Source organism: Pinus tabuliformis, chromosome 5_2, assembly GCF_031772625.1.
Source record: "Pinus tabuliformis cultivar Carrire ecotype Pingquan chromosome 5_2, CPIR1, whole genome shotgun sequence".
NCBI classification, from domain to species: domain Eukaryota; kingdom Viridiplantae; phylum Streptophyta; class Pinopsida; order Pinales; family Pinaceae; genus Pinus; species Pinus tabuliformis.
In genome coordinates, this window is record NC_142306.1 from 556,945,753 (window position 1) to 556,973,595 (window position 27,843).

Consider the following 27,843-nt stretch of genomic DNA (forward strand, 5'->3'; position numbering starts at 1 on the left):
AAGGAGTACAGCAATCTATCATTGTTGAAGATTGTTGATAAACGGTTTGCCCCTTCATTCATCATGTTGAAGAGGTTGAGGGAGGTCAAGACCGCTCTTGGGGCCATGGTTATTTCAGAGTTTTGGTCTTATTGGAGAAAGACAGATCAACTAGCCTCTAAAAGAGTGAAGGACACAATGTTAGATGATGCTTGGTGGGAGAGGGTAGATCTAATTATTCAGATCATGGACCCTATCATTTCTTTGCTTCGATTTGTAGATACAGACAAACCCATCCTAGGGGAGGTTTATGAGGGATGGGATTCCATGATTGAGTTTGTGAGTTGCATTATTCTACAGAGTGAGTGCCCCGAGTATGTGACATCACTAGAGGCCTTCTGTGGTACTATACAGGACATTCTTGTCAGCGAATGGGACAAGAATTGCACACCTTCACATTGTTTGGCTCACTCATTGAACCCAAAATACTACAGCCATGAGTGGCTGAATGGTGGACCTTCCCGCAAATTCCCTCATCACATGGATGGTGAAATCTCAAGGGAGGAAAGATGCATTTAGGCGGGTTTTTCAGGATAGAGCATTGCTTGATGAGGTGGAGGATGTCTTTGCAGAGTTTTCCACTGGCACTGGTCGATTTGCAAGATATGATGTGATTAGAGACAGGGGGCCAAGAAGCCCTATTCTTGGTGGGCAAATCATGGGGCAACAAGCCCTCCTTTACAGCAGTTAGCCATGAGTGTTAAGAAGAGCAAGCTTGAGCAGTCCAACGCAGAGACAATGATGTATGTGCACACCAACCTTTGTCTTATTTACAGGCAAAGGGAAGAGTGGTTGAAGGGAAAGACAAAGATGTGGGATGTCTTTCCTGATGATATGGGTCTGGACAGTAGTGTTGAGTTGGCATTGGCCAACATGGAACTCAATGATCCAATGCTAGAGCCTATTAGATTTGCTGATGGTGAAACTGTAGAGGGGTCATCCTCCACACCAGCAGATGCAGAGACGACAATGGATACAGGGGAGGAGGAGGATGCAAAGGAGAGTAGTGGTGACCATGATGATGAGGACAGTGATGCTGATTCTGATGATGACTCATGAGTCATGGGCTACCTACTGCCTTGAGGATTGTATACCCGTAGTTGTTTTGTATTTTCTATTTCTATTTGCCATTGGCATTGCACTACCTATGTAACACATTTTGATTTTGATGACTTAATGAGAAAACTACAGTTGTCAGTGTATTTATCTTACTATCTTGTCTTTCTCCTATTGGATCATTGATGAATTGAATATGTAATATGATTTATCATTTATGAATTTAGAATTTAGAATTTATGATTCATTGATTTATCATTTATGTGATATGTATTTGAATTTTTTATGTACTATGCATGCTATAATGTTACTAACTTACTTTGTAAACAATGAAACTTACATCTAGATGAAGATCAATGTTTGAAATCAATGAATTTGTATCATTAATGAGAATTTCTGTAAGAAATATCTAATTTTTAATATATATATAACGTGTCCTATTCCAAGGGGTCAACGTGTCCAAATCCGACACTCGAATCCCCGTATCCGACGAATCCCGAATCCCCGTGTCAGGTTACTTAGATCACAAATGTGTGTGTCTAGCGAGTCACTGCATCATATATCGAGACATTGTAGCACAGAGCGAGTCATTGTACATACTACGAACCACATAGATTTAATGAAAGAGCCACCAGAGGAAGATATGAGCCATATGGAACGAGCCATGGTATTGAACTATAAATTTGTGCCACAGCAAGAATGCGAGCTACAATGGAGCCTTTGAAATATATCAAGTGTGAGCCTCACTGTAATGGATACGATCCAATATGTAATTCGAACCACAAAAACATTGCAAATCACCAAGCCATTGTGTTATGCAAACCATCGATCCACTGTGAAAGCGTCATAAATGAATATGCAAGACTTTTTCATTGAAAGTGAGTCACATAGAATACAGTGTGGTGTGGGCCATTTGAAGCATGTGCCATTGAATGTTATGCAAGCCAAGGATAAAACAAATCACATATAATGAATCCAACGAACCACAAGAGCGACCACTGTATAATAAAACGAACCACAAGAGCGACCACCAGGTCGAGCCACAGAAAATAAGTGATCCTTAGAGTACATTGATTCGATTCCTAGAATGTAGGAGAATAGATGCTTATTTATATTCGTCCTTATGAGCGAAAAGACATGACCATTTACATGATGAGGCCAACTTGACAAATAATAATATTATTCCTTGAATTAAATTTACATTTTAATATTTCTTTTGTTATTAAACCATGAGGCTGATTTGCATTGCAAGGAAATGCAACTTCAGATTCCTTTTTAATAATATAAAAATATTTTTCTACTTGCCCAAGATTATTTGCCACATTAAATGATTAATTCTTTCTTTGGGGCAAGGAGGGTTTCCCTTTGGGGAAATTTCTCCCTGAACTCCCTCAATTTTCAACACTCCCTCTTAGCTAGGGAGGAAGTTCCATCTGTATCATAAGTCTCAACTCGAATGTATAGGTCTGTTGCATCATGTCTCATCTCATCTCATCTCACAGAGGAAGAATAATCTATAACCGATGGTAGGGGAGATCAAATAGATCCTCCAAACCGAACAAGTCTCTAGGTCAAATTTCATGACCTTCATCTCAGCTACATCAACAAGATATCCATCTCGTCTCAACTTGTTTCCTTTGATCATCAGTTGAACAATGATGTCTCGATCTAAAGAAGAAGAAGAATCATAGGGGAGCTCTGGCTGCCATCCTATATCCACGAAAAAATAGGGGAGACTAATCTACCACCCTATATCCGATCGACAATAGGAAAGATATGACTTACCATGAGAGTTAAGGATCACATGTATCCTATTGTCTGTTGATCTTCCCACCTTCACCCTCAAGAATCAAGTGGTAGAACACCTGCATCCACAACCATGGGGGAGATACACACTTACCATGAGAGGTAAGGATCAAACATGCCAAAGTCTCCTCACTCATTGCCCAGATGGGTGGCAATCTTGACAAGACCAACTTGTAGGTAGGATTCATACTGGGGTATACTCGGTAGGGTGAGATACACACTTACCATTTCTGGCAAGGATCAGAGACAACCCTACAATGACAATAGGGGAGATACACACTTACCATGAGGTAAGGATCAGACACACCTATTGTCCATGAGTTCCCTCAACCCCAGGAGCTTTGCAACTCGATTCCTCTCCCTAGGAGCTCAAACAGGGGGAAGAGCATAGCTCAATGTTCTCGATCAATCGTGACCCCTTCCCTTCATCGGTGCATTCACCAGGCTTACAGCTATTAGTCTTGGTCATAGTGCATGATACCGAGAGAAGATTGGATCAACCATTAGCTTATACGTTGCAACACAAGGATCTAATTGTCTGCATGCTCATCAATAAAAATAAGATAGAGTCCCATTACTCCTTTCTGCACCATATCCCATATATAGTGATATTTAATCTCAATGTGGTTGAACCTGTCATGGAACACAGGATTCTCTGCATGTCAAAACCCATAATATGTCACAGTATGTCATAGCCATGCCCATCATATGCCCAAACAACCCTCCAAAGAGCATTCTCAACCATACTATCTCACAACCAGCCATGCTAGCAACAATGCACACTGCCTCTCAAAGCAACAAATTTCTATGCCAGGAAATCATCTAGGAAACCAAGGAAAAACAAAGGCAACACTCAAATGTGGTCTTCCAGTCAACAACATTCTCATAATCAGTGTATCCATAAAGTTTCAAGTATCTGGTAGTGTGTCTCAGTTCATGAATGACTACATTGTCTAGGTATCCCAATACCAGCTTTGCAACATTCCAATATACATATCCAAGCTCTATATGGCTCAAAGAACATACTGCAAATCAAGAATCCATCAAAACTGTATTTGAAAAGGAGGCTTTCACAACTGCTTAGTGTAAATCATCATGCCAAGTTTTTGACATCATACTTCCCTTGACAAGGAAGTCCCCATCATCTCTCTCTTCTATTACACTTCTAATCTCAAGAAGTGGATCATATTGGTTTCAAGAGTGTTGAGATGATCTTGATATTGTCATAAATCAAGTGTCAACATATAAAACAAATATCAAAGACATACCTACAACCTTAAAGCGCAGTTGGTGTTCACATCAGATGACCACCAATATAGGTATGCCAAGACCAAAGGGCTTGCTTGAGTCCATATAGGACTTTCTTCCATCTGTAATCATGAGTCTCATTTCATGTGCCCCAAAGCCTTGAGGTAGCTCCAAGTACACTTATTCCTTGTCGACCAGCTTCACATACATTTGATTAGAGCATATGTCGACAGGAGCTACAATCTTCTCCCTCTGAGTGCATATTCCTTATCACTGGTGAATCTAATATCGCGGAAGCATCTGACACTATTGTGTCTTGCTATCTAGAATGGTTCTTGCCTGATGGACATATAGCTTACATCATCTCATCTAACTGTTGTATTCAACTTGACAATCTACTCCCTCTGAATAGAAAGGCTCTTTAATCATAGTTATCAACTTGGGATCCTTCTTTCAAGGTCTAAGCTCTTGATCAACTTTCAAGTGCCTATTGTAATCATGGGATGGCTCTACATCCTTCTCGATCTTGACATAGAGTACTCGGTCCTCACATTCATCAGATGTACCTGTTGATCACAAAACAAGAGAAAGATCTATAAGAGTAAAGTAAATAGACATAATGAAAGTGTAAGGTGTACTTGACAATGGCACGGGACTATCTTTCTTTCCTAGCCATGAGAGAGGCGTCTTCATTTTCTTGCACCATCTCCCTCTTGGAGTTTACTCTTTCAACACCAACTCCATCTTGGAGCTAACATTCCCTGCAATGCACTACTCATGATGATCCTGGAGAGGGATCTGCTTTCCTTGATCTCATCCAAGAGGTTAGTGAAACAAATAAAATACTCAAGCAGGAAGAAACGCCAATAATCGAAATCAAGCATAGTGACACAAGGAAATGACATAAGTCTTGAAGGTACTTCTTTAATGTAGATTGGAGGAGGCTCACAACTCCTCTTGATCATGTCTCCCCCTTAGCCAGGAGGCATCACTGTCCATCAATCATATGTCAATGTGGTCTTTAGAAGAAATGCATCCTCTTGAGCATCACTTATATTCTCTTCCAGATCCTTTCAAGCCTAGTTATTAATATACAAAATAATCACTGCAACACATCATCTCCTACTGGGTAGGAAACTAGTCCAACTAGGGTTTCTCTAAGTCTGTCACAAGTACTTGAAGAACTCATTGGATTCTCACTGATCATGAGGATTTTGCATCACCCTAGGGTTCATATCCAAGGCTACTTCAACGGTTTCTCTCAAACCCTAACCTTCTCTTCTAAGAACAAAGCTTCATAGGGTCTCCTTCAAACCCCAGAATTCTTTTAGGTCTTTGCCATCTTCATTTGCATCCATCATCGGTGTCTTCAAGGGGGTGTTCAAATGACTTTTCTTCAACCTAGCTCTAATACCATGTTAATTTTTCTAAGGGCTACATTTTTTGCATTACATTCACCCCATAAAAGTATAGCATCAACAACAATTATGTAGAGAGTACAATAACATCAGTAATGAAGTAGAACAGTAAGGAACAGCAGAAGAAAAGCATATATAATAAAGACACCAAGATTTAAGTCAGAGACCAAGGAAAAACCCCACAAGGGGGAAAACCCAACCAAATTCTTCTTCTATTAGATATTCATCAATTGTTCAGCTGAGATACAAAGTACAATGAGAATAAGATACAATGATCACATCAAGCCTCTTAGTGCCAAATCAAGTCAATTCACAACTTCGTTTGTGAATTGAACGATCTGATCTCTAAAGAGTTGTTGTCATATCATTATCACAAGAAACATCATCCATGACACTGTCTCTGCCACACACAAGTTCTTTGTCATCCAGGTCACTGCCATCACTGTCATGTCAAGGTCAGGTCCTCTCTCTCAATGAGATCTTAGTCATCAAGAGTATTGTCATCAAAGAGTAATTTCATTAGGTTCACTTCATTATATATCATACAAAGGGTCACTGCCATGTCAAATCCTTGTCATTATATCACTGTTATGATAGCACTGTCATATTGTCTACTAGGGTAATGACACATTGTCCACAAGAGCGATGTTATGTTACAGTCATGGCCATACGAATTCAAGTCGTTGTCATAGACATATAAATCAAAGTCGATATTATATGTATTTGAAGTCATTGTAGATGACCAAATCGTTGTCATATATATATAAAGTCACAAGACAACGAAGCTACTGAAATACAATGTGAACTATAGAATGAAAGCAATGTCACTATAATGAAAATGAGCTTAAAGAGCAAGCCTCAGGTGAGTAACGAGAATAGATACATCGAACCATAGTGAATAATGCAAATCATTATAAAATGCGACTCCAAGTATAAAGATAAAGAATGTGATTCGTAAAGAATAATCAATGCAAGACACCGTAGGAGCGAATCATAGTATAGAACTAAATCACAACAATTTAACCATAGAGAGTATAGATATGAACCAAGTCATTGTATCACAAAATATATATATGTGTGTGTGTAGCGAGTCTCTGCACCATAAATCAAGACATTGTAGCACAGAGCGAGTCGTTGTACATACTACGAACCACGGAGAATTGATGAGCGAGCCACCAAAGGAAGATACGAGCCATAGGGAACGAGCCATTGTATCGAACTACAAATATGTGCCACAAGAAGAATGCGAGCTATAGTTGATCTAAATTAGATCCTAAACACTCTCTAAGTTCCACAAACTCTTTCAAGTTATGCCAAAAGATTCAAGTCTTAGAAAGATCAAGCTATCAAAAGGAATCCACATGACAGTTGCAATTGGTGATCAGCGCGGAGCAACAAGGACCCTCAGTCGAGCACGCAGATCGTTGGCCCATGGTAACGCGCGTTGGCGCAAATTGGCAAAACCAAAGGCTAATTCAAGAAACGGGGGTAGTTTCTGATACACGATTATCGCGTATCGCAAGGCGTCCCCCTCAGTGAAGGAAAGCCACGAGCACACGGACCCGAAAAGACTATGAAATGCGGAAAAGTAATTGATTCGGTTTCGTAGAGCGGAATTCCACAAAACCAGTAGGATATCGGAAGGCCTCGAGGCGGTAAGCAGTTTCAACCGAGCCTCGCCCGATGCCACACATTGAGTAACATGCGTCCGGCAGAAGAGAGAGAAAACCGCTCACATCGAACGAGTAAACGTCATGCTACTTACCCGCTCGATATGGACGACAACCGTAGGATTTGGGGGGCCCAGATCAACAGCGGAGGTGCGTCCCGTTAAATGACCGGATTTGACAAGGTTATAAAGCAAGATTACGTGGGATTTGAAATCCAACGTGGACGATGAGTTGGCAAAAGATTCGTGTTTTGCAGGTAATCTTAGAGCAAACAGAAATAACAACCGTTCAAACATGTCCAAGAGAACTGACACACTCATCTGTTATAGAATAGGTGGCCACCTCCCTGTGAAGCATTACACAGTGATGACGACACAGAACGGGGGAATTCGAACGGACAATGGCAGAAGAACCAGAACGTCGAGAAGCGGAAACGAACCGACAGAAAGCAGACTGGCTTTAAAGCCATGAACTGACAAAAGCAGAGGACACACAGAGGAGAGTTAGTTAAAAGCAGAAGCTAAGAGTAGAGAACAGAGAGAAGAAGCCGAGCTGACCTGCAAGCAGCATCGAGCCAAAGAGAGTCAAAGAGTCTATGTACTCCAGAGAAAGCTTGAGAGGTTCAAACCAGCTCCTCGGCATAGACCTGTCATGTATAAGCCTCGGATTGGGCTCATACCACTGTGACCAGTAAAGGTCATGTTTCAGTAAGGAGAGTTTATGTACTCCAGTCCTACTGATTCATATTTGTTAAGTGAGACTCAAATTGAGCTCATTGTTGTAAAACTCTGCTTCGAAAACATAATAGAGAGGCCACCACTGAACGCTGGACCAGGAGACGTAGCCCAGGAGCATTGGGTGAACTCCTTATTAAACTTGTGTTTATATGTTTTCCCTGTTATGTTTTCTCTAACGGCCTTAGTGTCTATGTATTTCGCAATCTTATCGATCCATTACATAAAGTAACACAGGCACACCCCAGCACATGAGTCTGTAATACCTATATTAATTAACTGAGATCATTCACGAGTGATTTCAGATCAAGTGGTATCAAAGCTTTAGGTTGTTAAGATTAGACAAGCGTGTGCTGGATTTTGTTGTTGAATGCTAACTAGGTCAAAGCTTAAATTAGGAGAAAAAGAGTTGGTTGAAGCTAACCCAGAAATTGGAAGACTCTATCCTAAGAAGAAAATGTCAGAAGAAAGTCCCTTGGGGTCAAACCCCCAGTTCATAGATAGTTTCTTGGCCAGGAGGTCCATGGTAGAGGAGATGTATAGGGAGTTTAAGAAAGGTAGAGATGCAAATTCATCACACTCCAAAGATAAAGGAGAAGAAGAATCTCTCCTCCATGACCACTCTAAAGGAAAAGGGAAAGAAGAAAACTTTCTCACACCTCCTAATAGCCCTCAAAATAAGAAGAGGACATCTTTGATTAAGTTGGATGTTAAATTTGATTTGCCTATCTATGATGGAGAGTTGAATGCAGAAAAGCTAGATAATTGGATTAGAAAGATTGATATGTATTGCAGGGTGCAGAATATTGACTCAAACAGAAGTAAGATTCAATTGGCCAACCTACGCCATAGGGGAACTGCCTTGGTATGGTGGGAATGTTGAACACAAGCTGACATGAAGAAGCATGGTAAAACTCTATCTGTCTGGAGTGAATTTGTTTCTGCAATTAAAAAGCAATTCTATCCACTAGCTTATATGTAACAAGCCATGATGAGCTAGCAAACTCTTCACCAATTGAAAGGGCAAAGTGTACAAGGTTACATTCAAGAATTTAGGAAAAGAGCTTTGATTCTAGGCATTTCTTTAGACTCACCTGAAACTCTGCTGAAGTATATAGGTGGTCTACACAGTTATTTAAGACATACCATTCTCATGTTTAACCTACTAACATAGATGAGGTCTTTGTTCAAGCTACCCATTTAGAGGCTAGAGGTAAGAATGTGGTCCCAGAAGATGGGGGATCATCCAAACCCACTACAAGCAAGAATAAAGAGAAGAGAAAACAAAAATGGAAAGAGAGGAAGGCCAATGTTGTACAAAAGACAAAGTCTTCGTGCACTCACTGTAAAAAGGATGGGCATGATGATGAACACCGCTGGATTTTGCACCCGGAGCTGAGACCTAAGAAGTTCGATGGCAAAAAGAAGAAGATTGTTGCAGCGATTCAAAAGGATTTGGGGTCAGACTCAAGAGATGAAACAACCATTGCAGCCATCGGTATAAAAGGTAAAAATTCATAAGCATCTACTAGTAATTTTGCACAATCTACTGATAATGAAGAAAATGAGAGGAAAAGACATGAGCTTTTTCATATTCAAGTTATTTCCAAACATCAAAAGATTGATACTTTGTTTGATAGTGGCTCACAAGTAAATTTAATTTCTGAAGCAATTGTAAAAAAGTTGGGATTACTAACTACACCTCACAAGAAGCCATATCCATTAGGTTGGTTATGTGATAAAGCACAACTACAAGTGACTAGACAATGTAAAATTAGGTTTTCTTTTGGGTCAGCATTTGTAGATGAGGTTGAGTTAGATATAGTTCCTTTGGATATATGTGGCATTGTTTTAGGAAGTCCTTACTTGTATGATAGAAAAGCAATTTTCTATAGAGCAGAAAACAAGTATCAACTCGTTAAAGATGGAATCAAATATATTGTAAGAGCTCACAAACTCAAAAATAATTATACTCTCATAAACTCAGGGCAGATGAAAAGAATTGTAAATTCATACAAGCAATTTTTACTGATGGTTGTAACGGAAAAGAAACCTGACAAAACCAAAATATTTGAAGGTTGTAATGCTAAACAGCATGCTGATTTAGAAAAAGTTGTTTCAGAATATGATATACTATTCCAAGAACCTAAAAGCCTGCCACCCCCAAAGGAAATAGTACATGATATTAATTTGCAACAAGATGTTCCATTGCCTAACATCGGAATGCACAGGTTGTCCGCTTTAGAGAATGCAGAAATCAAGAAGCAAGTACAGGAGTTGCTCGAGAAAGGGTTCATAAGACCTAGCATACCACCATGTGGGTCTCCAATCATTTTGGTTAGAAAAAAAGATGGCTCATGGAGAATGTGCATTGATTACCGAGCACTGAATAAGATAACGATCAAAAATCGTTATCCCCTTCCTCGCATAGATGATCTACTAGATCAGTTGAAAGAAGTTGTTTACTTTTCCAAGTTGGACTTGCATAGTGGCTATCATCAAGTCAGAGTTGCAGAGCAAGATGCATGGAAGACTGCTTTCAAAACAACGCAAGTATTGTATGAGTCGCTGGTTATGCCTTTTGGCTTAACTAATGCTCCTGCTACTTTCATGAGAGTAATGAATGATGTACTCAAACCGTTTATTGATGATTTTGTAATTATATATTTGGATGACATTCTTATATTTAGTAAAACATGGGAGGAACATTTAAAGCATGTCAAGCAGACTCTAGATGTTTTAAAAAGAGAAAAAATTTATGTTAAACTCTCAAAATGTGAATTTGGTAAAACATCTTTGAATTATTTGGGTCACACAGTAGGGGGTGGTGAATTGAAGATAGATCCCTCTAAGGTTGCAGTGATTGTAAACTGGCCTAAACCCAAATCTACTACTGAAGTTAGAAGCTTCCTAGGGGCAGCACAATATTGGAGAAAGTTTATTGCTAAATTTTCCTTAATTGCAGCACCTTTACATGCTTTGACAGGATTGAACAAGGTGTTTCAGTGGCGAGGCAAACAGCAGAAAGCCTTCAACACCTTGAAAGAAAAGATTAGCACAGCACTAGTACTAGCACTACCTGATCTTCAAAGACCATTTGAGACTAAAACAAATGACAGTGATTATGCCATGGGAGCAGTGTTGATACAGCACGGTAAACCCATATGTTATCATTCTAAGACATTTAATTTTGCAGTAGTTAATTATCCCACATATGATAAAGAATTGTATGCATTAGTACAGAGTGTGAAAAAGTGGAAACATTATTTAATGGGCAAAGAGACAGTTATACATACTGATCATCAACCACTTCAATATTTACACTCCCAAACTAAGTTGCAGCAATCAAGACACTATAGGTGGATGGGTTTCCTACAACAATTTCATTTAGTCATCAAATATAAAAAGGGCATACACAATAAAGTTACAGATATGTTGTCCAGACCAATCATCAATGCATCTACTATAGTTAAGCATAATTCAGTATTGCATGAAAGCTACATTGAACAGTATGCTCAAGATATAGATTTTAAAGATGTATATGCAACTTTAAGTCGTGGCAAACAAGTAGAAGAATTGGATTATCATGTTAAGGACCGACTCTTGTATCATTTGGGAAAGTTATGCATTCCACAAACTGAAAGAGTAAAGATAATTTGAGAAGCACACACTTCTCTAATATCGGGTCATTTTGGTGTAAGTAAAACAGTTGCATAGCTGCAAAGATTTTGTTATTGGCCTAAAATGAATGAGACAGTTTCTAGATATGTAAGAGGGTATACTATGTGTGTTAAAAGCAAGCCCAGCAATAGAAAACTAGGCTTATACATTCCACTACCAATACCTTCTCATCTTTGGGAAAGTGTTTCCATGGAATTTGTTGGGGGGCTACCCAAATCTAGAAAAGGTCATGACTACTTATATGTTGTTGTGGATAGGTCCAGTAAAATCTGTATTTTAATACCATGTAACAAACAGGTTACAGCTGCATAAATAGCAAAGTTGTTCTTTCAGCATGTATGGGTTCATTTTGGATTACCCACTTCCATTGTATCTGATCGAGATTCCCGATTTATTGGGAAGTTTTGGTCGAGTCCGTGGGAACTGATGGACACCAAACTGAAGAAGAGCACAGCCTTTCATCCACAAACAAAAGTGGTCAATAGAACAGTCATCCAGTTGCTCAGAGGCTATTGCAGCAAGCATCCCAAACTTTGGGATGAACATTCATGTTATGTGCAGCATGCTTACAACCGTGCTAAACATTCTTCTACACAAAGATCTCCTTTTGAGCCCTGTTTTGGTTTCACACCAAGGTCTCCTTTGGATTTTGTCCTTAGTAAAGACATAGCGGTTGATGGACACATTGATGTGGACAAGACAACCAGATTCATCGAACAAATCCAAGAAATTCACCAGGCAATACAGGAATAGCTGGAAAAGAGCCAAGCCAAGTACAAGGCAAGGCATGACAAGCATTAGATGGAAAATAGCTTTCACGTTGGTGATCAAGTCTGGCTGTATATCAGCAAAGACATAATACAAGGTGAAGGTAAGAAGCTGAAGCCAATAAGGTATGGACCTTTCAAGGTACTGGAGAAAATTGGTGAGAACGCTTTTCGCCTTGATTTACCAGCTTACATGCACATCTACTCAATCGTTAATGTAAACAGCTTGAGACTATTTGAACCTTCATTGATTGAAGATCCCGAAGAGCAGAGTCAATTGCCTTCTATTGATGATCTGTTACTTGAATATCTCAATGAATCGAAGGAAGACACAGTTCTGGACAGGAAGGTGAGGACGACGCGCAGGGGGGATGTTGAGTACCTCAAGATTGGACTCAAAGGTTCAAAGCCAAGCAGTGCAAAATGGATAGAGATTGGACAAGTAAGACAGTTATACCCTCACTTAGTCAATGCTTGAAAACCAACTTTTGGTGGTCCAATAGTTTTTCAGTGGGAAGGTCGTGATCCGAATTGGATCCTAAACACTCTCTAAGTTTCCATAAACTCTTTCAAGTTATGCCAAAAGATTCAAGTCTTAGAAAGATCAAGCTATCAAAAGGAATCCTCATGACAGTTGCAATTGGTGATCAGCGCGGAGCAACGAGGACCCTCAGTCAAGCGCACAGACCATTGGCCCATGGTAATGCGCGCTGGCGCAAATTGGCAAAACCAGAGGCTAATTCAAGAAATGGAGGTGGTTTAGTAAAGGAAGGCCCCGAGCGCCCAGAGCTGAAAAGACTGAAATATGGAAAAGTAATTGATTGGGTTCCATAGAGCGGGATTCCACAAAACCGGCAAGATATCGGAAGGCCTCGAGGCGGTAAGCAGTTTCAACCAAGCCTCGCCCGATGCCACACATTGAGTGAAACGCGTCCAGCAGAAGAGAGAGAAAACCGCTCACATCGGACGGGTAAATGTCATGCTACTTACCCGCCTGATATGGACGACAACCGTAGGATTTGGGGGGCCCAGATCAACGATGGAGGCGTGTCCCGATAAATGACCAGATTTGACAGGGTTATAAAGCAAGATTACATGGGATTTGAAGTCCAACGAGGATGATGAGTTGGCAAAAGATTTGTGTTTCGTGAGCAATCTTGGAGCAAACAGAAATAACGACCGTTCAAACATGTCCAAGAGAACTGACACACTCATCCATTACAGAATAGGTGGCCACCTCCCTGTGAAGCGTTACACAGTGATGACAACGCAGAACAGGGGAATTCGAATGGACAGCAGCAGAAGAACCAGAATGTCGGGAAGCGAAAACGAACTGACAGAAAGCAAACTGGCTTTAAAACCATGAACTTACAGAAGCATAGCACAAGAGACACACAGAGGAGAGTTAGTTAAACGCAGAAGCTAAGAGCAGAGAACAGAGAGAAGAAGCAGAGCTGACCTGCAGGTAGCATCGAGCCAGACAGAGCTAGAGAAAGTCAAAGAGTTTGTGTACTCCAGAGAAAGCTTGAGAGGTTCAAGCGAGCTCCTCAGCATAGGCATGTCATGTATAAGCCTCGGATTGGGCTCATACTACTTTGACCAGTAAAGGTCATGTTTCAGTAAGGAGAGTCTATGTGCTCCAGTCCTACTGATTCATATCTGTTAAGTGAGACTCAAATTGAGCTCACTGTTGTAAAAACTCTGCTTCGAAAACATAATAGAGAGGCAACCACTGAAGGTTGACGCGAAGACGTAGCCTAGGAGCATTGGGTGAACTCCTTATTAAACTTGTTGTGTGTATATGTTTTCCCTGTTATGTTTTCTCTAATTGCCTCAATGTCTATGTATTTCGCAATCTTATCGATCCATTGCATTAAGTAACATAGGCACACCCCAGCACGAGTCTGTAATACCTATATTAATTAACTGAGATCATTCACGAGTGATTTCAGATCAATAGTGGAGCCTTTGAAATATATCAAGTTTGAGCCTCACTGTAACAGATACAATCCAATATGTATTTCGAACCACAGAAACATATGCAAATCACCGAGCCACTTTGTTATGTGAGCCATCCATCCACTGTGAAAGCCTCATAAATGAATATGCAAGACTCTATCATTGAATGAGAGTCACATAAAACAGAGTGTAGTGTGAGCCATTTGAAACACATGCTATGCAAGCCAAGGATGAAACAAATCACATATAATGAATCCAATGAACCACAAGAGCGACCACTGTATAATAAAACAAACATTAGAGATAACTAGGACGAGCCACAAAAAATAAGTGATCCTCATAGTACATTGATTCGATGCCCAGAATGTAGGAGAATAGGTGCATATTTATATTCGTCCTTATGAGCGAAAAGACAACCATTTACATGATGAGGCCGACTCGACAAATATTAATATTATTACTAGAGTTAAATTTACATTTTACTATTTCTTTTGCTATTAAACCATGAGGCCGATTTGCATTGGAGGGAAATGCAAATTCAGATTCCTTTTTGATATTATAAAAATATTTTTCTACTTGCCCAAGAGTATTTGCCACATTAAATCATTATTTCTTTCTTTGGCGCAAGGAGGGTTTCCCAATGGGTAAATTTCTCCCTGAGCTGCCTCTATTTTTAACAATTGCAAGAGATCGAAAATTTTAGACCCCCATTTCTGTAGCGGGACCATAGAGACTGGGTCATCACAGTAACTACCTCCATCTAACCTTCGCTTTGGGTCGGGATTAGAAGCAGGTACGTTAGAGCTACAACGTTTTGGTATTAAGCATCAACAAACTGGAGGCCAATATGTACCTATGGGATGTCAACCAAAAATCTTTACCAGAAAGAGCCACATAAAGAAGGGAAACATTAAACCAAAACGATGGGCCAGTTATAATTCAGAATCATTTCAAAAGAAAGGGATTACTCTCAAACAAATATTCCCTAGAACTCAATCTCTATGACCCTAGAGTTTCGTTATGTCAATCTTTGAAGGCTTGCATGAAAATGAATATTCTCATGTTACCAATCAAATAAATCTAATTCTAGCAACACACATATAACATATATAAATGGTGTAAGCAGATAGCCCTGAACAAAAGTAAAATCACATAAGGATTATAAAGGAGTATCCACCTTAGGATTAGTCATCCAGTTGGAATCAAACCCCACTAATGTAGATATACAAGCCAAGGCAGCTGAGACAAAACACGCTATCTAAATGTCTGATATCCGAAAAGCAACGGACAAAAATTAGAGATACTCTGCATTAGGAAAAAGGTAGGCAGTTCTTCAAAAATCTAAAAGAAAAACAAGGGGGAAAAAATCTTAGCCACAATTACCATAAACACATGTATGACTCGCGTAGTCACCAAGTACACTAAGTGTATGAGTGAACTATGGGTATGGTAATTATGATATCTATGCAAGAAAATATAGGTAGACTCTCCCTAATTTAGTATTGTCGTTGAGTTTGCAGAGTACTTTGTGATTTTCGAGTCCTTGTGCAACTCCCAAGAGAACGAATTAGCCACCCAAGCAAGTAGTCAACATAAAACTTAATGAATCTCAAGCCTGTGTCTAACTACCTCCTCTTCTTAGGTGAATACTACAGGAGCAGATCCATAAATAGTCACAACAAGACTTGATGAATCTCAAGACTCTTTGCCTAACAACCCCCTCTCCCTAGGAGAATACCAAAAGGACACATCTCCAAGGGTACGGGTAGGGGATGCATACCTTGCATTTCCTGCGCGGAACAAGAAAACACCTAAAAACATCCTCTGCAAAAGGAATCCCCTATCTGTTGGCCCCTGGGAACGTCCCAAGGACCAGAATTCCCAGTGCCAGGGAAACATTAGAAGCTCCCTTCTCAAGGCTAGGGACAGCTAGACGTTCAACATTTACAAGAAACAATGTGTTTTTAACATTAAGGAAACAGCTATATCACAACATTCAAGAAGGTAGATATTTGCACTTACATTATTTGAATTGTTATCTGATTCTTTTTACATGCACCTATTTAGAGATCCCAATTTGAGAGTTCTGTATAGCAACCACTTCTCGATCTTCAATGCATCGAAGAGATCTCTTACGAACTTACATTTTTTGCAGATGCCAATTTTTTCATCACTAGTTCAAGGGGGCCTTGATTTGGTTTATGACAAGCCCTCCAGCCTCATCTCACTAAAGGGTATGGTTTTTTGGCCCTCATCAAGAAACAGTGTTTCCAAGGACAGTTTCTGGACTTCTTGACCAAACTCTATCTCATGGAGGTTATTATCAGACCCACAGTTCTCATTGGCTCCGAGAATTGGGGACCGAGCTTGTTGCAGGCAGACTAAACTAGGTTGGAGAGTGTTTAGACCTTGCTTCTAAAGCACATCATCTGATGTAAGCAGACAGTTCCACAGCCCATCATTTAGGCAGAGTCCAGAGCCCACCCTTTTAGCGTCGAGGTCATTTTCTGCATGTTTTCGTTCCTCCATAGATTATGATCCCTCAAAGACTCTACCACATAGAGAGGTGTATCCATATCTTGCACTTTTCCCCTCAAACATTCTAGCTTCAGATACTTCTTTAAGCCAGACACGAGGTTGGTTCTCAAAGGCGTCTCGGCTTCTTCAGTCAATCACTCTCTCTCGAAAGTGCCTTCCCTTGCTGAAATTCTTCCTTGATGTGGTGTGACATCTCTTACCGCCTAGATAGACATTGAAATAGTTATCAGAGAGGATTAGGGCGATTTCTCTTACTTTGATAACTGCATGTGATGTTCTTTTAATTAACTTGATGTACTTGTATTTAATTTTTTCTTTCTCTTGATTATTATTGTGTTCTTAGCATCAAACAACTACCAAACTATGAAGATCAATGAGATGAGACGACACAAAATGTAGGTTGCTAGCCAGGGCCAAAACGTCTCCTCTTGAGAGGAAAACCCACAAGAATTCTTCTCTTCTTATAGAATCTTCAAATGATGAATTCCAAGACCTATGATCCAAGACCAAGACCCATTGAAGGCCAAGTCAAGCCTCTTCTTGATGAGCTTCTCTTCCACAAATTCAACACCAGTCAAACTTGCTTTAATAAGTCAGATTTCGGCCTCTCTTCAGAATTTCAGATTTTTCAGTTTTGCAACTTTTGGGCCTCCTACAATTACTACAACTTCACGTGTGGGTAGTTTAGTTGCTAAAATTGCCTTCTCTCTCCTTCGCTTGATGTGCTTCCTCTTCCATGTTAACTCGGCTTCCTTCAATGACTTTCTTACTCTCAATTTTCGGCTTCTTTTGAGGAGTCTGCCATTCAGTGTTCTTGCAGTCACAATGATGTCCTAATCTCGCACATGTGAAGGATGATGGTCCACAAATAGTCCTCAAATACTTCGCTTTCTTCTTCCTTTTATTCTCCTTCTCTTCGCTAGGTATTCCTTATCTTTCTTGTGCTTCTACGAACTTCTTGGATACTCTTTTAATGAGGTCAAGTTCTCCCTTATATATAGCCTTCTCTTGATTATTATGGTGTACTTATCATCAAACAGCTACCAAGCTATGAAGATCAATGAGACAAGAGGACACAAAATATAGGTTGCTAGCCAGGGCCAAAACCTCTCCTCTTAAGAGGAAAACCCACAAGAATTCTTCTCTTCTTATAGAATCTTCAAATGACGAATTCCAAGACCAAGACCCATCCAAGGTCAAGTCAAACCTCTTCTTGATGAGCTTTTCTTCCACAAAGTCAACATCAGCCAAACTTGCTTTAATACTTCAAATTTCGGCCTCTCTTCAAAATTTTAGATTTTCCAGTTTTGCAACTTTTCGGCCCCTACAATTCCTCAACTTCACACGTGTGGGTAGTTTAGTGGCTGAAATGGCCTTCTCCCTCCTTCGCTTGATGTGCTTCCTCCTCCTTGTTAACTAGGCTTCCTTCATTGACTTTCTTGCTCTCAATTTCCAACTTCTTTTCTTTTGAGGAGTCTGCCATTCAGTCTTCCTGCAGTCACAATGATGCCCTAATCTTGCAAGTGTGAAGGATGACGGCCCAAAAACAATCCTCAAATACTTTGCTTTCTTCTTCCTTTTATTCTCCTTCTCTTCGCCAGGTATTCCTTGTCTTTCTTGTTCTTCTACAAACTTCTTGGATACTCTTTTGATAAGGTCGAGTTCTCCCTTATATATAGGCTTCACATGGAGGTTGAATAGCACTTATGAGGCTGACATGTCATCCCTTGAAGGGCAACTTGTTGCAACTAGGCTGACTTGATCTTGGAGGGTATTTATGACTCAAATTGACTTACATAAATTTTCTTTACATGATACAAAGTGCCCAATGGAGTTGTTCATATATGACAATGAGTCAATTGACTTCTTGCCTTAATGACAAACCCTAGAAGCACTCAATAGGTGCTTGACCTATAAATAAATTGACCTTGAGCATGAAACTCGTGCTACAAAATAATAATAATAATAATTTTTCGTTATTTTTGCAATATACAAAAATCAAGAGTACATTTCATATTTATGAAGACCGAACCTAGTTACCTATTTCAACAATAAGTTCTTAATACAAACAGACCATAATAGTCTTCAACACCTCCTCCAGCACAAAACACTTTCTACGGAATAACAAAAATGGATCGAAAAAATTGCCACCTTCGACATGGATATATTACATAAAAATGGGAAAGACAACGTACTAGGAGAAGCTCTGTCCAAAAAAGACGAAGAATTGTCATCACTTGCAATTTTAGTTGTAGTTCCAAAATGGCTTAATGAAATTCGAATTGAGTATGCAAAAGACCCATAAACGAGGGTTATAATCAATAACCCTCCTCATAATTCAAAATCTGAATGGAAAACGATATTTTGCAGTACATGGGAAGAATTTACCTCAACCCAAATTCCAAATATAAAACAAAGTTCTCAAGGAGTCCAATTCTTCACTGTCAGCAGCACATGTAGGTTTCTTTAAAACCTATTACAATGCACGCCCATCATTTTTTTGGAAAGGGATGAGTAATGAAGTTCAAAGATATGTAGCAGAGTGTGATCAATCCCACAGAAAAGAGAATGAGAACAATATGACACCTGGTCTGCTCCATCCCTTAAATATTCCAAAGCAAAAGTGGGAAGGAATCTCAATGGATTTCATCGAAGGGTTCCTCGTGTCTGATGGCAAAGACAAAATTCTCATAGTAGTCCATAGACTCACTAAGTATGCACACTTCATAGTAATGAAAAAATTAGACACAGAAAAATAAATCGCTGAGATATTTTGCAAGAACGTCTACAAACTACATGGGTTTCCCAAAGTCATTGTTAGCAATAGAGACGCCAAATTCAAAGGAAAATTCTAGAAGGAATTTTTGAAACATATAGGAACCTACCTCAACATGAGTTTAGCATACAATCTTCAAACAAACAGTCAAACAGAAGTCGTCAATAAATGTTTAGAAGCCTACCTACGTTGTTATGCAATAGACAAACAAAATAAGTGGGCTCAATGGTTACATCTCGTCAAATGGTGGTAAAATTCCACTTACCACACTTCAATGAGAATGACTCAATTTCAAGGTTTGTATGGTTATGAACCTCGTAAATGGAAGGATTGTGCCATTATCAAGACAAAACATCCAGCGGTTAAAGATCAGTTAGAAGAAACCCAAAAAGTCTTCCAAGCACTAAAGGAAAATCTAAATATTGCAAGAAATCGTATGAAGCAGCAAGATAACCAAAATAGAACAGAAAGAGAATTTGAAGTTGGGGAATGGGTATTTGTTAAAATTCATCCTTGCAAGCAATTGTTCTTAAAACAAAAGGGAAAATACAAATTGGCACCAAAGCTCTATAGACCATACAAGATTAACAAAAAGATCAGCCAAGTAACATACAACTTAAGCCTTCCTGATAAATGTCGTGTTCACGTCTTCCATGCATTTTACCTTAAAAAGGCACTTGCAAAACACCAAGTGGCACAGACAACACTTTCGACATTAGATGACAATGGGAAGGTCATTTTAGAACCAAAAGGAGTCATCACCGTCAGGGAAAAAATGTTGCAATCACGAGTAATCAAAGAATACCTTATTAAGTGGAAGGACCTACCAGAAGAAGAAGCCTAATGGGAGACCGAAGCATTCAGTTAGCAACATCCTTCGTTAACTATGCTTTGAGGACAAAGCATTCTTTCAAGAGGAAGGCAATGTTATGTATAAATTTATTGTATAAATGTATTTAACTTAATTCCTAAACTAAGGGGCACGATCAAAGATCATGCCCCCTCATGTAATAGCTCATGGGCTGTATATAAGCTAGGGACTTCCACCATTGTAATCATCATCAAGTTATATATATATATATATATTTTCTCTATCAAATACCGAGCATTTATGCTCCGGAGTCTATCCTCCTAACCACCTTTGTCAGTATAATGCCTTGTTAAGCATAATAGAAAGACCAAAAGGTCCAAACCAATAAACTGAGCTAGTTGTTAAACACCTCTCTACAAAAGAAGTTTTCACCAATTGTGAAAGCACCGATATTTATTAATAATTTATTTAACTTAATTCCTAAACTAAGGGGCACGATCAAAGATCTTGCCCCCTCATGCAATGGCTCATGGGTTGTATTTAAGCTAGGGCCTTCCACCATTGTAATCATCATCAAGTTATATATATATATATATATATATCAAATATTGAGCATTTACGCTCCAGAGTCTATCCTCCAAACCACCTTTGTCAGTGTAATGCCTTGTTAAGCATAATAGGATATCAATTGTCTTATCAAAGTGCTAAAGAATAATGTCCAAAGGACCCTTGCATATTTTGGATCAAGGATACAACATCTTGCTTGCTCGAGGAAGGCTCTAATCTTGTTTTGAGGGTGAAGCAATGCAGAAAAGGGAGACTTGTTATAAAACTCCACATACAAGATTATAACTATTATAATACATTAAATAATTAATATTTCTAATATGGAAGGTCACAACCCTAATATCACAACCATATAATAAAGGGTACATCCAAGGTTGCATGGAGTCGGCGAGTTTCTGAGTGTGAGATTGTCAGGAGCATCATTTTCCAAAATCCCTCAACTCTCTCGGTATGAATGCATAGGTAAGATTGATCCTTTCATTAGTAGTTTTCACTTGGCCCCGCTTTCGCGAGCTCTACTTGCTTAACCAACCTATAGTTACTCACCCCACTTAGGAATCCCCAAGCTTACTGTGTGTTGGGCGAAGCTCCCAATAGAGCTGTTGGACCGACATTCGACAAATAGAGAGAGCATCTTGTACGGGTGTTTGACAATTACTGATATATTCCGTACTTGGGTACCACTATTTTACCTTATGCCAACTTGCCTTTATTTCATTGTTTTCTACTCTTATCACCTCACTTGTTCTTGTTATATATATATATAGAGAGAGAGAGAGAGAGATTATATTGCATTTATATTCATAAAAAAATATCTAGAATACCAAATCAGTTGCAGAATATATGAAAATGTGCATATGTACATCAATGGAGATCCATTCATAGTACATTAATCATTAATCATTCAAGCATCGACCATGAAGAACCTATGCTCTATCAATTACAAGCAAATATACAAATTTTGAGGCCATATAATAGAAAGTAGACCATTAACTTATGGAATGAAATAGGTTATCTACAACTGCCAACAATAACATGACCAAATAGTTATATTTACAACTATTAGGCCATTTACACAGCCAAATATGAAGACCAAAAGGACCAAACCAATAAACTGAGCTAGACGTTAAACACCTCTCTACAAAAGAAGTGTTCACCAATTGTGAAAGCACCAATTTTGAAAAATGTTCTAGTTGTGGGTTAGCACCGCCATGCATGCTCCACCATTGCTTAGAACGAGGTCCTCATCATTAGTTCAATCCTTCATTCCTTTCCTTTCGTCTAGTCTTTGCCTCTACCTCGATCCTCTAGGGACATCAGTCGACACCAGCCAATTTTGATGAAACTGCCTTTTATCCAAATTTTAAAATACAGAAGAAAAAGCTTAACATGCCTGGTCAATGATTTTGGTTTCAATGAAGCATACATTTCTGCCAAGGCCAGGACAAAAGAGTTCAACAATCAACACCAGCAACATTGGGGTACATCCCATTGATCTTGAAATCCTGATAACTGTTACATCTGCTAAATTTTGAATGGGATACAAAATTTTATTTCCTCCATATGAAGTCCGATGAGATTGGAACCACTCTCAAACATCCTAAAGCAATCAATTGTAATGTTAAAAATTTAAGTAAAAGGATACTTTAAGAATTTAACATTACCATTAAGGAGAGTCCAGACGTGCTCCTGCTCAGAGCACAGTTTCAAGGCTGGGAACAAAGGGGGCTGGGGGAATGGTTCCTACAACGCGGGTACATCACATGTATATAAATGGCCAAACCATTTGCACCATTCACCATCCCTTATAAGTTACATATTTTTTTAACCATTTGATCGATATTGCTGTGTCTTGATAATTGAACTCCTTTATGAGTGCCTATAGCTGCCATTGGGTACACTACATTTAATTTTTAAAGCCTGAAAGCATGTGGGCACTCATCCTTCAAACATGTAATTATAACCATTACTATGGAGACTTGAATAGACAACATAATGATGATTGATTGCTACATTTAATTGTGCTTACAGATGACTAGCATAAGTACATAACAGGTATTTTTGCTGGACACTAAGAGTGCCTTTGATTCATAAGCACAAGTCTACTTCGACATCTAACTGGAAAGGATATGTGCACAATGAATGCACATATAGACAGGAAATAGACCAATAACAAAGACATGTATTTTCGTTATTTCATTTACCAAAAGACTTTACATTATACTGTAGAAATAAAAAAATTGGTCAATACCTTTCTCATCAAATGTCAGAAATATTTACTGACCTTCAACAGCCAAAACAGATTTTGCATCTAGATACTAACACTGATGAGTTGTAATCATAGCTTACCCAAATCTTTCCTAGCCTGTTCTGTTTTGCCTTGTTCCTGCAACCTCATATATCGTTCATGAGCCTTTTGTTTTTCTAACTCTTCCCTGCGTAGTACAAGCAGAAACTGTCATTCCAAAACTGGTACATAAGCATCATAAGAGCACACAAAAACAGGAAGGTTAAAAACATCACATTTTCAACAGAATACAAATAAATAGATTTATAAAAATTACAAACTGGTGTGCATTAGCAGCAGTGGCTTATCTAGGTTATTCTTTTACACAGATGAAAAAATGAAATTTCTCTAATCCTTCAATCACTGTTCTACCTTTAGCTTATAGGCTCCTTAATGGGCAGTTGCTCTCTACACAAGGAATACCTATCAGTTTTGAGCTTTAGTGACACCAACGTTTTATTTCAAGTACTTATTCATTCTACAGTTTATCTCCATCATTCCACAATTCTCCAGCCATTATCCCTGTCCTCCTAATCCTTTAAAGTCAATGAGCTTATTGTTGAGAGCTGAGATTAAGCCTGTGAAAGAGAACCCGTTTCTTGTGTCCATTCAATGGACTCCTCTGTTGGGTGGAGATTTTATGCTATTGCCTAAGGCTGGGAGTCAAAACGCTTACCAGTAGCTACTTGGTTCTCTGGAGCTATTCTAAAAAAAACTTCATTACTCTCATGCCTATCGCTACTTTATTTGCGTCAATTTTTATATCGAAGTTAAACTAATGACAGAGATCTGCAATATGTTTGTAAAATAGCTTTCAGTTAGAATTTTTGCACATATGGCTTCAATTCTGCATTATATCTGTAGTGTTAGGACTAGCTTAGTTAGAAATTTGAATGTGTTTGTTGTAGGAAAGCTCATCCAGAATTTCTGCTACCATCATGAGCAATTTGGGTATTTATGTATCAAACTTTTTGATAGACGCATTGTAATGTATGAACAAATCCTATATTTCTGCAGTCATGTAGATTATTGGGGGTGAGATATTAAGTTTTATGTGCCCCATTCTCTCGACAGAGATACAAAGGGACTGAGTGGGTACACCACAGATGTTATCAGAGCAAAAGTTACAGAACTGTTACCTCTGGAGATAAATTTCTAGAGCTCCAGTTGCAATACTGAGGACTTTCGGGGTTTTCAAAGTTCAAACAACAGCTTTTCAACTGCTGATCATATGAGAGTGTTGGTTACAGTATCAGAGAACTGCATCTTTAAAGTTAACTAAAAACTGCTTAGCAGAGACTTGAGAATCTTATTTTTTGAAGATAAAGTGGTCATGCCTTTTCAATGTCAACCAGTAGAGTGGTTTTCCAGAAAAACCACCAAATGTTGAAGATGTTTCTCCAAGTGAAGCATGGATCAGGATTCCACGGTTTTGCTAATCAAAGCAGAGTGCTGAAAACCCCCCAAAAACACATAACAGGAAGAATATTTAAAACAATACAAATAAAGAATCTCCTCCGCAAAGTAGATTCAATCATTCTTCTTCTCTCCGTAGTCAAAATGAAGTTGGAGTGACGTTCTGGTCTGGACAAAAGTTTGACACATTGAGAAGATGGAGTCCTGTGTGTAGAAAACTTCACTTGGAAGCAGCTGTAAGTAAAGGACTGAGTCTGTGAAGGAGGCAAAGTATTGTGAATGAAGAAGGCAGAATCCAGTAGCGTAAAGATGGCAGTGTCCAGTTAAAGTTTCCATCATAAAATCCAAGTGTTAAAAACGAATTAGAAAGGCGGATTCATTTAATGCACAAGCTAAGAAACCGGATTTGCTCAAAACCCCTGCCATGTCCCGAATCCCATGAATCAGACACGATTCGCTGGGACACGTGTCCTCTGAGCGTGTCTGCCTTGTGGGATTCGACAGACACGTGAATCCTGAGCGTGCCCAGTGTGTCCAAATTTCGGGACAAGTGTCCCCTGGAAATACGTGCCGCAAGGCCCATAAAGCACGGTTTTGGCTTATTTCTCCCTCATTATTTTGTCTCTCTTGCTTGTGGATGTGTGGGAGCAACTAGCAAAGGGTTTGGGAGCATTTTGGAGGCGATTCAAACAACAAGTGCATTTTTCTTCTATTTTTTTGCATTTTTATTACAGCAGTTTGCATGTGCATTTTTCTTACGAGTTTGTGCATTTTTTTCTTTCTTTTTACAGCATTATGTTGAGAAATCTAGGGCATAGCAATTAGGTGATTTCTCTATGTTAGATAACTGCTTGTGAATGCTTTTTACTTCTTAGAATAGGATCTTCTTTTAATTAGGTTATTATAGTGCTCTTCTTCATCAAACATCTACCAATGCATAAACTATAAAGAGACAAGAGACACAAGATGTGGGTGGTCAGCCAGGGCCAAAACCTCTCCTGCTTGAGAGGAAAACCCAAACAAATTTTTCTTCTTATGGAGACTTCAATTGACGAATACCAAGACCAAGACCTAGACCATTGACACAACAACCTTTCCAAGACCAAGTCATTGCTTCTCCTTAGTTCACAAGTCAACGCAAGTTCAACTGCCTTCATGCACTACTAATCTCAGGCTTCAGCTGCTATGAAGTTTTCGGCCTTCCTCCACAGGTCTGCAATTTTGGCTTCCTGAAATCACTGCATAGACACACGTGTGGACTGAATTATGGTCCTTCTTTGTGTAACTCTCCTTCACTCACTTTGAGGGCTATTCTTTGCTATTTCGGCTAACAATGGTGATGGTGTGAAGACCCTTTCTTTGTCCTTTACCACAGCAGATGTATCCACTGCAGAAACCCTAGTTTCTGCCACACGTGTGAAGTTGATTACCCAAGAAACAGTCCCAAATGAGTTCGATCTTCCTCTCCTTCTTCTCGCTGGTTATTAAGCTGCCTTTCTTGAGAACTTCACACTTTGTTCTGCCTTCTTGTCATTGACCGAAATTGTCTCTCTGAAATGAGGCCGAGCTGCCCTATTTATAGTGGTTTGTGCATCATAATTAGCCGACTTGTATTGGAGCCTAGGCCGACATGCCTTTCTGGAAACATCTTTGGGCTGACTTCAAGGTGACTTTGTGACAAGGTCTTGGAACATGACTTTATGACATGAATAAATTTCCTTTTACAATGTGTAACATGCACACATCGGTCTTACATCTTTGACATTGAGTCTGTAGACTTTTATGACTTGATGACAATACCTAAAAGCTCACAATGGGAGCCATTACTAAAAATAAAATTCTTTGCTCACGAAACCCATAAGACGAGTATTACAATAATAATTTTATTTTTCTTCTTTTCATCAATTACATAAAATCACGATTACACATGTCATTATGAAGACCGAACCTAGTTACACTTTTCAATACATTCATGGATTCATCAAGGGCATCACGGAAGGGGCAAAGGAACAGGAAGAATGTCCCCATTGGTGATGCCCCTCCTATTCCAATTTCATCGGGGTCTATAAGTGTTCCCTCTATTGGAAGTGGGGCTGCAACAGCAGCTTCAAATGTTGAGGGAAGAATTAATTTAGAAGAACAGCAGGCTCAAGAAAACATATATACCTTGTCGAAGTATGTCACAAGAGATCAAGGGCCAAGTAGCAAGTTGAAGGGAGGAGGCAATGTTGCTTGAAAACTAAGTTACCAGGATACGGATACGGATCCGGATCTGCTAGTTTTTTGAAAACCTAAGATCCGGATACGGCAAGGATACGTCACGTACAATATATATATATATATATATATATATATATATATATATTTAAACTTTTAAAAAACACCTTAAAGCTAAAAAACCAAATACTCCATGAAACCATCAAACATTTTTAGAACATTGAATGATAAAATCATAAATATGAAGATTAAAACATTGAAATGGTGCATCGTCCCTCATACAAAGACTAAAGTAACAAAAAGGTCCAAGGATCATGATTCATAATATCATGAATGATAATAGTAAATGCATTTACATATCCTCAAATGGATCTATATCTTCTGCATATTGCAAGTCTACATCATGAATAGATGATGGGGGTCCTGGAATGTAGGAAGTTGCATCAGTAGGCTGGACTGGTGGTGGAACAATATCCTCAAGTAGGTTGAGGTGAGTCATGGCATTCAGTGTCAGGTTCAAGTCAGAGATCTCAGGCTCCACATCCCACATCCTGCTCGGACCTTTTTTATACTCTGGTTCAACATGTGATAGAAGACGAAGGTTGGAATGAACATAAACAAGGTCCTCAGCCTTTGCCGCTCCCAACCTATTTCGCTTCACTGAATGGATGAAGCCATATGTACTCCAATTCCTCTCAGCTGATGAGGAACTAGCAACCTGTGATAACAACCTAGTGGCTAGAGTAGACAGATGAATGCTATCCCCACCATGGAAGCCCCACCAAGTAATAGGATCAAGATGTCCTCGATCATCCATAGCTACTGGATCTGAAAAGCTACCAGTAGACTGTAC

General features: G+C 39.2%; 1 protein-coding gene across 1 annotated transcript in view; it reads right to left on the reverse strand.

Moving 5' to 3' along the window:
• LOC149160178 (uncharacterized) overlaps window positions 1-27,843 on the reverse strand; it is a 74,799-nt gene that overhangs the window by 8,422 nt on the left and 38,534 nt on the right. Inside the window, exon 6 of the mRNA XM_089436655.1 lies at window positions 23,420-23,505. Coding sequence (XP_089292781.1) covers window positions 23,420-23,505 — 86 coding nt within the window. The remainder of the gene's footprint in view (window positions 1-23,419; window positions 23,506-27,843) is intronic.